Consider the following 12,796-nt stretch of genomic DNA (forward strand, 5'->3'; position numbering starts at 1 on the left):
GTTGATATAATTTAAAATTTTAATTTTTTCTAAAATAAAATTTACAGTAAACTTTTTATCACACATAATTTCAATACGAAGTTGATTTGGAAAAAACTATCCATTGTTTATGTGAGCTTGTTTACATTCCATTCAATGTAATTTTGGCGGGAATTACAGTGACAAGTCCGAATACACACATTGAGGTAATCTGTTGATTATCATTAATTAATACGTATAATAATAATCATAATTATTATAACTATAATAATTTAATCATTATAATAGTGTGAGCAGCAATGTATAAACAATGAAACGTAGTAAAGCATTTCCTTTTACATTTTACGCTTATTATATAATTTTTCTCTTTTATTTTATATGCTAAAGCTCATATTCTTTCAATAAAATGGTTTGTTCTTGCTATTAAAGCTAACCAAATCAAAATTTTTATATTAAACTGTTGTCATTGTATACGATATCCGTGTTGTAACTATTCGTATTCATTCAATTTGCATGTTTGTTTTGGTTCAGGGCATAGGCGGAGATAGACTTGGAAGTCTGGGGGGGGGGGCGATGATGATGATGTCAATTCATATATGCATATGTACATTAGATCAGTCAAGTTCACCTTTGACGCTGGGGGGCAATGCCCCCCCAACGCCCCCCATGTCTCCGCCCATGGTTCAGGGTCAATACATGAGATTTGTTTAGTGTTTCATATAAATGATGTTGAACGTGAATAAGGTGATAATAGGCTTGAGATTCTGAACCTATGGATCACGACCCCACTGACGCTTCTGAGATGGGTCGTATAAACCTACGTACAAGAGCATTCTTAAGCTATGAGTCATGATGGAAACTTTATTCACAATGTTTTTTCTAAATGAATTGTACAAATCTACTTTCAGCCAGAGATTCTTGAGCTATGGGTCACGACCGAAAATCGAGTCGCAGTGGCGTCTGAGATGGATCGTAAAATCCCTCTTACAGCCGAGTATTCTTGAGCTATGGGCCATGATAAAAATTTTATTCCAAAATAGGTCACATTAATCTACTTACAGCCAGGGATTCTTGAGCTGCGAGTCACAACCTGAACTTGCTTCACGGGGGCTTCCAAGATGAGTCGTGAAAATGTATTTATAGCCAGGGATTCTTGAGCTATAATCACGACCCAAATTTGATTCACAGGAGCTTACTAGATGAGTCATTCGAATCTTCTTATAAGCCCATTATAAATATAGTTATTGCGTTACTGGTTTCACTCAATCCAAAAAAAACAACACTTAGTCATGGGTTGCGAAGATGATCTTGTTGTTCGTTTTAGGTCCTGGCTGAGAATAGTCTGTAATAGGCTCTGAAACTTGGGTTGGGGCAACTTGATGACCTTGTCTATTGAAACTGTGTTGGGGGACTGAACATTCCCAACAATTTGTAATTATCTAATGCATTGCATGATGTATCCCCCACCCCGCCTATGGCTTTAAATCCTGTACGTACGGAACATCTATTGATCATAGCATCTAAGCATATTTCACTACAATCTGTAGGCAGCCCCTTAATTACAAATTTTTCCTGGGGAGGGGGGGGGGACAAAGAACATATACTTAATCTATGTATGCATATATATATATTTTACCTTGTTTGTCCATTTCTGTTGGTTGTATTTTTTGTAAAAGTCAGGGAGCTGCCCTCCCATTCCCAAATGATGGGTCATCTAGGGATGAGAAAGCTAAAGAAAAGCAATTTTTTTGTATTTAAACATCATACTAGCAACTTCTTTTTGCTAACAAACCTTATATCACTGATGCATATGCATTACATTAAATAACAGAGATCAAAAAAAGATTAGGCACCAAACAAATTTCTTAGGAGCTACATATAAGATTTATGCAGCCTGTTGTGGGGGTATACTCTTCCTCCCATGCACATTTTAATTTCTCTCTCTCCGTTTTTTAATTTAGTCCCCCTACTTGAAAACAGCGACATCACAACTGCTGGGGCAAATTCAGAGAAGAGTCTATCTGCTCTTGGTAAACTAAACCAATGCGTTACTGATATATTTTGTCATTATTTCTTGAGATGCGCTATCAGCGACATCAAAATGCATATTTTTTATATTCTTAAAGTTTAAATTTAATTAAATAGTATATTTTTTAATTGAAAGAAACGTCATATTTTAGAGTCAATAAATTTGATTTAACAAATCCCTCAATTTAACAATTTAAAAAAAATTTCATGGGCCTATGTATTTGTGTTAATCTTAACCCCATGATAAAAATAGTGATTTTATCTGATTTGTTCCCGATTTGTTAAACCAGGGTTTGACTGTATTTTTAACAAGCAATTAAATATTGGTCAATCTAGAACTTGCTGAAAGCCTCAAAGGGGTTTTTAACCTTGCTATTTTAAACATACTCTTGTAAAGTGAAAGTTTTTGCATTGGGAATTGGCTATATAGTGAGAAGAATTGTATTAGGCCTATAATACTGCACCTTAATATCCTACAGAACTGGATGTATCGTAGGCACCAGTATGCCTATTTTATTGCAATTAACTCGAAAGTACTCACGCTAAGTTGGTAAACAGGGAGGGAAATCTGACAAACTGGACTTTTAAGCTCAGCTCTAGTGTTTAGATTAAGAAAACCCACTTGTACGTTAAGCTTTGTTATAGTTGACAATGGATTCACCCAGCAAGAACAGCAAACAAATGCAACTTTGACAACATAAATATATTAGGGCCACACATACACTCAGAACAGACATTCCAGAATGTACCAATTTGTTAGAAATTCCAGAGAGGAATGTGTATGAGGTGCATGTGTACAGTTACGTAGTTGTTAGTTAGTAATCACTTAGTAATAGATTGACCTGTATTATAAACTTGCTTTACTGTGACACAAAGGCATGTGGTTCTGAAGAAATATTGTAAAAATCTATCAACTGATTTTGAGCATTTCTGTAATTGAAGTAACATATGTAAAACGTATTATTTTTAGGAAAATTTGTATTGATATTCATTGCATCCATGGCCTCAAAAAGTCTAAAACAAGGCGAGGGTAGCTTCGTGCAAGACCCATTCTTGAATGCTGCTGCAATTGTACTTGAAGTGACTGAAGATGTTTCCAGGAAAAAATATCAACCTGTCAAGAGCATCTCTAGTAGTAGAGAATCTTTGAGACCGCCAGAAACAATGCAGAGCATACCTCAAATACCTAGGTTTTCCCTTCCTGTTAGCAGCTTAGGTACTGTGCAAGAGACTGGCTCCACATCAACTTCGGGAACTACTACAGGTCACGAGAAAAATAATAGTCAGACTTCTCAAGATTCTGGTGTGAGTTCACCTGTGAGGTACTTTTCTGACTTGGAGGTTGGTATCTTGCAAGTGAGGAGAAAAACAATTAACATTTGAATAAAATTGTTCTCATTAAAATTAATTTGTCATAAAAAATTAATTAAAAAATAAATGTAGCATTCATAATTTGTGAAAAATACATTTTTTTTGTCTAAATATTTTTCTGTTGCTTTGGAATCATTATTTGAAAATTGTTAAGCAAAAAACAAAGGTGATTAAAATTTTTTTTTCTTATAGGACGAGCGAATGACTGCAAAAACAAAGGCATCTGTAGATTTGATAAATACGCTTTACAGGCTTCATTTAGAGCAAGAAGATGTTTTAGAGGTTTGTGCAGGTTTTTTTTTAAATGCAAAATCACTGTTGCAATATTTGCTGCAAAATTACTATTTTATTATTTTTTCCCATTTTTTATAATAAATAATATATATATAATATATTATAATAAATTTTCTTCAATATAAAAATAATATATTCAAGTAAAAAGCGTTTCACTTCTGGCATCTAAATCAATCTTGGTATTGAGTTGAGCACAGTTGCTTTTATCAATCATTTACATACAGTGAACAAATAGTAATTTGATGATCAACAAAAAAATAATAAAACATAAATATTTTTCATTACCTACAACAGGTCTTCAACACATATCCTGCAGGCCATATTTGGCCCTCTGTGCTTTCTTGTCCCGGCCTGCTGATCATTTTCAGAAAATGGTTGAAATCATTGAAAAACAATGAATTCCAGAATTAACGAAAGGAATAACTCTAGAATCAATGAAAGAAATAATTCCAGAATCGATGGAAATGCAAGTTTTTTGGAATTAAAAAGTTTAATGAGTTATAGTATTGTCTAAAATTTGTTTGCAAAGAAATTTTATTTTTCATGACTTTTCATATCTGAAATTTTCAGAAATTTTGTCCTGATTTTCAATCTGGATTTTTTCCCCATTAAACCATGAACAAAAATAGTTTTTTTTTAAAAAATAGGAAAAAAAAATTATTTTTCTCCCAAATTTTTTGTGAAAAGGTACATAACATTTCCCAAAATCATAATTACTAATTATTTTTAGTAAATTAAGTTAACTAATTTATATTAATTGCAAGGCTCCCACTTGTCCTACTTTTCCTACTTTTTGGTAAAATGACCCACTTTTCCAACCAAATCCTATCAACAAAATTTGTGCAATTTTAATGAGGATAATGATTTTAATTGAGGAGTGAATCATCGATTTATTGCCAAATAACACAAATGTAGTAGATTGCAATTAAGGATTCTGCCAAAGCAGAAACTGTATTGTTTTTAAGGCTGTTTGAAGAGGGGTATGTGGACGATTTGGTTTATTAATTTTTCATTTGCTTAGTTTGATTGTTCAACAAGTAAACTAGTCATTAAAACTTGTCTGTATGAAAAAAATAATTTAATATTTACTACTTCATGGTCTTGGACAATAACAAACATTGCTGCTGTGGTGGTCGAGTGATCATAGTGACAGACTCACATCGTGAGGTCCCGGGTTCGAACCCCGCCGTCGTCACAGTGGTGTTCATCTGATGTTGGTTTTTTGTGTTGTGTTTTCTCTCTCCCAACTTTGAGATGTGAATGCGAGCCGATCTACACTTTAAAAAGCCTCACCAAACAAAGCAACAGACCTATGAACAATACAAATGTAATTCAATCATTACACTTCACTCACTCACTTCACTTCTGAAATATAGATGGCAGCACTAAAAAATCAGACACAACACTAGATATACACTTAGACTGTTAGGTACACACATTTACACTTCCGGCAAACCTCACTGGGTAGTAAATTACCCATAGATGGGGATAGATCTGAGTTGTGCTCGGTTTGAAAGAAAGTAACTAACTTTCATCATTCAAAATTATGGTGCATATTTCACCTTCACTTCATTACATTGGACCTTGTAATTTACACATTTTGCATTGCGCTTTTTAAAAGTAGTCTCAAACAAGCGTCATTCTTAAAAAACTTGCATGTCTTCATAATTTGCTGTGCATCAAGAAAGAGAGTTGTCAGACTGGAGTGTAGAGGACTCCAAAAGAGAATATAATTTATATTGTGAAGGGTGACAGAAAAGAATTATCTGTGGTTGCTGGTACCCTGTTTTGGCCAAAAATTGCTTTTGTGACCAAGTCATTTCTATCATTTTGCTTTAGCTCGAGTCAATCTTATAGGATACTGAAATAGTGCTATGAAATTTTTTATTCGTATTTTAAAAAAATAAAAAAAAAGTTTTTTTAGGGATTTTTTATTTACTATGCTATATGATTATGTTGTTTTTTGGGGGGCTCCCCCATCCTACTTCAATTTTTTTGAGTGGGAGCCCTGTAATATATTGGAAAGTTATATGATTTACAAAAAATAGCATGCTAAATTAATGCTCAATGTTTTTAAACTTCTTAACTATGTTATTTAAATAACCATTGATTTTGTATGCAGTATATAAAAATTCTGCAATTTGGTCAAGAATTTGAAGAGTGGTCAAAAATGGGGTTAGATGTCACTGAAAATTACATAAGTAAGCCCTTGTAAATTTGGATTGTTCTTAAAATTATAAATACCTCAGTATAAGTTTGTGGCTTGCTGGCTGTGGGCACAATTTTATTTCAGTCTGTAATGTCTGAAAAGATTTAAGACCCCTGACCAAAAGAAAGCTTTCGTCAATGTTTCAGTTTTTGAGAAATGAGCATAAGCTAAGATGGTATAGGAATGAAGTGTTGCATAAGCTAAGATGGTATAGGAATGAAGTGTTTATTTCTGAAATTTTCATTCTTTATTTTAGAAAGAATGCAAAGTTTATCGTAAAGCTTTACAAGAACAAGCATCCTATTTAACTGGATACGATGTATTAGGTATGAATGGTTTTTTTTCTTCTACCTATTTCAGCTATAACTTTTTTATTGAAACTATTTAAGTCATTTCTCTCTGCCCAATATTCTGACTTTTTTTTTGTACAACTTTTTCAGAGAAGAGGATAAAAATGATAAAAGATATCAATTTGCATATGAAAAAAATCATAGAAGAGGCTCCTCAGTTGAAGCAAAAACTGTTAAATCCCATCTATCATGATGTGTGGAATGTGCATATATCTCACCACAGGTTTGTCTAAATCTGTCATTTGTACAAAATGGCTTTTTCCTCTAAAAGAAAAAGTCCCAAAATTTCCTTACTTTGTGTAATATGATTCATTTTCTGATTTCAGAGATATTGCTGAGTTCTTCAACTTAGCTCATTCCATGCTCACTGAAATTGAAGAAAATTCGCAGTCCATCAAGTGGAATGGTAGAAGGAACCTAAAAGAAAATTTGAATCTGGTAAAATTTTAATTGATATCTGGAGTTAAATATTATGATTCCTTCTTTTTTGTATCAATTGATTCAGTCAACTCATCAGTTTTCTTTAAATTTATTTTGAACAAAAGTTTGTTTTGCACCAAAAACCTGTAAAATTATACATAGCCAATTCTTCTTACTAAGCAACTCTGGCAAACTCAACAGAGCTGACTTCATCAGCAGGATGGCAGTGTGAATGAATAATATCTCTCAAACCAATAAAATATCTTTTCAAAACATTCTCAAACGTAACCAGTCATCTGACCAATTAATTTCTCCATGTGCTATCAGTATGGTGCCCCTTTTTATGAAGAAGTGCATGCTTTTCCCCCCTTTTTTTGGAAGTTTGAAGCTGTTAAAGTATATTTTTTGATTGAGTATTTTATAATAGAACATAACATTAATTAACATAGAATATAACATTAGAATTTACTGGTATTCTTTGCTGTATATTTAAAATCATAAAAATAGAAGTAAATTAGTGAAAATAATTAGTTTTTTAAATAGAAATGTTGAATTCTTAATTAATTATATGCAATGACCGCATGTGTTATTCAAGTTCAAAATTAATGCAATAAATACTTCCCAGTAATTCATATTAAAAATAATGTATTGAAATTTATAAATGACATGCAAATTCTATATTTTTTCCTTGTATGTTAGTATTTATAAGATAGAAAATATGTTACTGTCTAAGCCCAAAGTGTGGCCAATTCGTGAAGTGGCCGAGAGTTTTGGCCAAAGTTTGAAATGCTGATGTACAAGTCTGGTAGGTGCCAAATCCATCTTTTACATCGCTAATGGCTATATATAGTAGCTGTATTATGTTAGCTCCATGTGACAAGAGAAAAAAAGAAATTTAAGACAAAAAAAGTACAAAAATAATAATATCAGTTAATAGTTTTTTCTCTGTCAAATTTTGAAAAAAAAAAAGATTACTGCATCGTGAGAGTGATATGATGGGTTGCCATAGCTAATGTGGCCTTAATTATTGCAAAAAAATACACAATCTTGGCAATGACCCCGGATCATGTCTTTTGTTATCAGACTTTGGCCAGCTATCCCCGGCCACTTCACAAACTGGTTGGCCAAAGCCTGAATTTTCCACATTAACTCAGTCAATTTACAATGAAATTGACCAGTTTGCAAACTGGCCAATTTCAGCCTTCAGCAGTAACATATTTAAAAAAAGAACACTTGAGGAGGCAGCCTTGCTAAAAATTGCAAAGATAATTTGGTAATAATAACACCAGACCTTGAAATATAATTGTTCAACTCCCCATCTAGTGTCAAAATAATAAAGTAAAAGGATGGCTGTGCAGGTGGCAGCACCTGTATGAAGAATTATTCTGTCATATTCATGTGATAAAAACAGAAAATCTGTATGACAGCATATGCCATTATAGGCACTGCCATTATGTATGGCAAATGCTGTTGTAGCAAGATGAATAGTTAAAGGTGTTTTATTACATCATAGCCAGTAAGTTTAATTCTCTGTTATTGCAGATTCATCCATATCTATCCTTCATGGTAATTTTCTTTCCAATTTCATACTCGAAGCAATATATTTTCAACATATCCTGATTGGTGTGATCTGTTGCATTAATGCAATGTGTCTCTAAAACTATTGGCAGTTGATTCTATTACACTATTTTTTTGCTATTGACAATATCACATTTTAGGTATATCTTACTATGGTCTGGGCAACTAAAAATTACTTGGTTCCCATAGAATTAAGTAAAAATTAGATTTCTAATTATTGAATAATAATCAAAAATAATATGTAAATTCACATAGTTATAGATTTATTGAACTGAAAATTTGCACTTTTAATTTGATATTTTTTCAGGACTCGTACTTGACAGCGGCTGACAGAACAGTGATGGAACTTCATAAGAATCTTGAGTCTCTGATTGAATTTCGCAATGCTCTCAAAAGCCTTGAAGAAACGAAACTTGTCTCTTTCTGAAAAGCATTGTGGTTACACATCTCTCATCTACTTATCATTTTTCATTCTATGTTGTATTATATTTTGAATTTTATATGTTTGTTAAAAGTTGAGCATCATGAAACATTACGGGACAGACTATTTTGTGTGTTTATAATTATATGGCTCATGTGTGTTTCATCTAGGTTTCCAATAGATCTGTATATTTGAAAATTTTCACTCACACTTTGAACTTACAGTTTAAAACAAGTTTTTTACAACTTCAGTTCTAATATTGAAGTCAAATGTTTAGAAAAATTTGATTGAAATTAGTTTTTGCTCAGTTCTCTGTGTTTTTGTGGCATAATTGTCAATGTAATGCTAGAAATACTAATGATGTTGTTCTTTTATTTGTTTTCCTAAACTCTAGAATTGTTTATGACTTGGAGTAATTTTTTTATTTCATGATAACCTTTTTATCATATGAGATCATTCAATTAATATTAAATGTTATTATATTTGTGTTTTTTGCTGTTGCTGCATCTGTTTCAGAAATTTTAGTTTCTTCTAATCAATATACACAATTAGATATAGAATTATAAAAGCTTCTAGTACTTAAGTTCAGCATCTGAAACATCATGCCAAGCTTTCAGTGAATAAAATATCGTCGTTTTTTTAACCTATTAGACTGTGTTATTTTCCCAAAATTAAGTGATTAGACATGTTTTAAATGTAAAATCAGTGCAACAGAGGTCAATGCTTTGTTAATATTTAGGATTTAGTTTAAGAAAAGTGGTAATAGGATTACGTATCCCCCCATTCTAGATTTCAGTTTCAATCTGGAATACCTTGTTATTATTGATTTTCTTTTTTTTTTAATATATAAATCTGCTTATGATGATTGAAAATATTTTTTGGGAACTCAATAAAGGGGGGATTCCTAATAGAAAAATGGATTCTCTTATAAGTTATGTGCGCTTTTTAATGTCATACAGACAGTCACATCAGTTAATCATTTTTCTTCCTAAGTAGAAAAACAAGTTCCAATTTAAAATAATTTTATTTGCTTATTTTATTTAAAAGTTCCTCTGTTCTTGCATTTCAAATCATTTGAATTATGTAGATTCATTAGTGTCATAAAGAAATTCAAAATTAGCGATGCCCACTAATAAAAGGTGACCAAGATAAAACTATGTAATATATATAGATATGGTACAGGGTGTCTACGATTCAAATCATGGCGCTATGAATTACAGTAGAAGTCTGTTATAACGACAGCTCACAATCATGGAAAAAATTGTCTTCATAACAGACTTATCGTTATAAGTCAATGTTTTTGCAACATTAGTTCTGTGACAATCACCTGCAAATCACTCGTTATATTGAGATTCATGTTATAAGACATATTGGTTATAACAGACTTTTACTATACTATTTTCTGAATTATTCTATGTATTCTTTAAAATAACTTTTATAAAAAAAGTCAGTGCACTTCCACATGAGTTCTTTTTATTGCCCAGATGAAAAATAGTCAGATGAACATGTGGAAGCTCGCACCACACATCTATTTTGGGACTTTCTTTCCACTTAAAAAATTTCATAGGATTTTTGGAACTCCATATTCAGCAATTGTTAACCCTGTTTGACACGGGGAATATTGCATCATCTGAAAAAAAATAATCTCAGAGAGGAAGTCAGAATAATTGATGATAACTAGCTGCACAGAATAATTTGTGTCTTCTCCTATGGTGACACAATTTTTCTTTTGTTCGCTCGCATTAATGGCAGTGTACGTGATTAAACTTTCAAAAACTTTGTTGTCAAACTTGTTGAGTTGGACAGCCCCACACACACACAGTGGTGTCTTAACGGATGGACTCAATCAGGGCTGCATGATATTTTGTCAGCCGGGGCATGAACACGTTTTGGCGCCCTCTTGCAATGTAGAAGAAGCAGTTAAAGGGTGCATTAGTCGCCCCCTTTGGCCCAGGGCATAAGATCTGCCTGCTTCTCCCCCTTCCCCAGTTGCGGCCCTGGACGAGGCTCTGAGTCAAATAGGGAGCCCTATATTATTTAACTTATATCATTTCATATGAATTTTTCATTAATTATGAGAATTTTTTTTTTCATCAGACGAGATTTACAAATTCTGATTGCTGCCTTAAAAAATCAAATTGTCGCCCTTAAAAATCATGCCACCTGTGGGAATTACGGATTTAGGTAAGGGTAGAACTCCTTAATACACAGGCTGGCGCATGCGGCATTCTGGTCCTTTTTGTAGCACTGCGTACTATCATCGCATTGTAGGGTCCTTTCAACGCTCCTATATATTAGTTAAATTCATTGTGTTTTTAATTGTTTTTATCGATTTTTTTCGTGAAATAACTTCAGAAATGCCTTGTTGTTCGGCTCCAAAGTGTTCCAATTTCGACAAAAAAGGTTTTAGATTTCCGGCGGAAAAAGAACGACGCGAGAAGTGGATCGTGAACTCCATGAGAGACGATTTCATACCAGGAAACGGAGCTCTCCTGTGTGAAGTGAGTTAAATTTAATTATTCTGTGTGAATTTTATTTTTTGAAAATCGTATTTGTGATAATGATTTTAAATGAGAACTATATGAAAAAATAAATCGTTTGGAGGTAGCAGACGATATTTGGCGCCATTGCTCACGTGTTGTGTTTAGATATAAAAGTTATGGTGATTTTCAATCATTTTCCCGGTTTTTTGTTCCGTTTGATTTAAGAGGAAAGATGCATAGGTACATAATTTTGACCAAGAGAACTAATTTAAATTCAAATTATTTATGAATTTATCGTGGAATGCTCGTTTTCTCGGCTCTTAGTTTGGCGATTTATCGCTACTACGACGAATTACTGTTATAGTGAATTTTAACTTATTTTGTTATGTTTTGAGGCAAAATTTCATGTGATATTTCTGTGGAAAATAGAAATGTTTTAATTTTGGCATTTTCAACTAAGAGAACAAGGTGATTTCAAATCAGTTGGAAATCGGTTCTTCAATCATCCTTGCTTGCTGTAGTGAGCTCTGTTGGTTTGGCGACTTATCGCTTGCAGATTGGGAGTAATTAGCTAAAATTGTATCTTCACTGAAAATCAAATAAATAATTTAATAAACAATAAATTAATTTTAATCCCATTAAATTTGAATTTGATTCGGAATTTAAAATTTCTATTTTTTTTAAATTTTAGACATTTCTATAATTTTTCTTAAATTTTAGACATTTTTATAATTTTTCTTAAATTTAAACATTTTTAAAATTTTCAATAAATCTCAAAAATTCTATCTATATCCCTATAATAGCTTAGTAAGTGTGAAAAATTGTATAACAATGTCAAATCATTCGCCAGTAACCAATTTGAGAAAAATGCATTTAAGTATTGTGAAGCAGAAATGCTGACATTTATTTCTCAGACCCAACACCATACAGACACATGAAAATAACTTCAATGTTCAATAACATATTGTTTTTTTATATTGCTATCTTACTTTTATTTATCCCTTTAATGCTTTGAAAAGCCTGCCGCTTCTAACACAAATTAAAAAAAGCCATAGATTAAAAAACTGATGAGGTAAAAATTCAATTGAATTTATTTTGCAGTCTGTTATCTATTTAACATGTTCTGAGAGTAATATTTGAGGCAAATTAGCAATTACTGTGAGAAAGATAAAAAAATAGAAATTGACATTATAACCGTCAAAACGCATTATAAATGTTAATATTTTTTTACATTGACATTAGCATGAACAGATTTTCTGGTAAGTGTGATACAAAAGATGCGTAACAATTACTTTTTTAAATGAGTATTAAGCTCAACAATGTGTGCATAATTTTCCGTAGACGAAGTTTCGTCAATTGTCACCACCATATCTCATTGCATAGATATGCAATTGCGAAACACGTTATAATGATAGCAAGAAAAACCTTTTTGAAAATCAGTTTTTTTTTTTCATTCACTTATTTCTGATGTCCGTTATCACAATACACAAATTCACAACAAATCACACAAAACACTGCACGTCAATATAAATTTTGTGCTGCGTCCATTGTTTTAAGTGGTATTATTATAATTATTCATCTGTGGAATTTTCCCCATTTCATGAAAATGGTTTTAAGTTTTAAGTTCATTGACCAGATTTTAAGCACACTGATAATATATACT

The 12,796-nt window shown here is 32.2% G+C and overlaps 1 protein-coding gene across 3 annotated transcripts; it reads left to right on the forward strand.

The window, feature by feature from the left end:
* Positions 1 to 105: 105 nt before the first annotated feature.
* LOC149076489 (uncharacterized) lies at positions 106 to 9,296 on the forward strand. Of its 3 annotated transcripts, none has more exons than XM_089244061.1 (7): positions 106 to 185; positions 2,978 to 3,363; positions 3,571 to 3,660; positions 6,138 to 6,207; positions 6,322 to 6,454; positions 6,558 to 6,669; positions 8,537 to 9,296. In XM_089244061.1, exons 2-7 carry the CDS (start codon positions 3,007 to 3,009, stop codon positions 8,654 to 8,656), a joined length of 882 nt encoding a protein of 293 aa, XP_089100187.1. In that variant the 5' UTR covers positions 106 to 185; positions 2,978 to 3,006; the 3' UTR covers positions 8,657 to 9,296. The 3 variants fall into 3 exon arrangements, with proteins under 3 accessions (XP_089100187.1, XP_089100188.1, XP_089100189.1); XM_089244062.1 differs by having other exon boundaries at positions 2,978 to 3,348; XM_089244063.1 differs by having other exon boundaries at positions 2,978 to 3,312; positions 8,537 to 9,295.
* The last annotated feature ends 3,500 nt before the right edge of the window (positions 9,297 to 12,796 follow it).

The sequence above is a fragment of the Pholcus phalangioides genome, unplaced genomic scaffold (genome assembly GCF_987345545.1).
Source record: "Pholcus phalangioides strain wild (caught in Gottingen) unplaced genomic scaffold, Ppha-v1.0 ptg000015l_1, whole genome shotgun sequence".
Taxonomy (NCBI): domain Eukaryota; kingdom Metazoa; phylum Arthropoda; class Arachnida; order Araneae; family Pholcidae; genus Pholcus; species Pholcus phalangioides.

What these genes read in the sequence shown, in the direction of transcription:
- LOC149076489 (XM_089244061.1), top strand. Translation starts at nt 3,007, where the DNA reads ATGGCCTCAAAAAGTCTAAAACAAGGCGAGGGTAGCTTCGTGCAAGAC. An exon ending in AGCAAGAAGATGTTTTAGAG is followed by an intron (nt 3,661 to 6,137) that starts GTTTGTGCAGGT and finishes TCTTTATTTTAG; the next exon opens with AAAGAATGCAAAGTTTATCG. An exon ending in GTGCATATATCTCACCACAG is followed by an intron (nt 6,455 to 6,557) that starts GTTTGTCTAAAT and finishes TTCTGATTTCAG; the next exon opens with AGATATTGCTGAGTTCTTCA.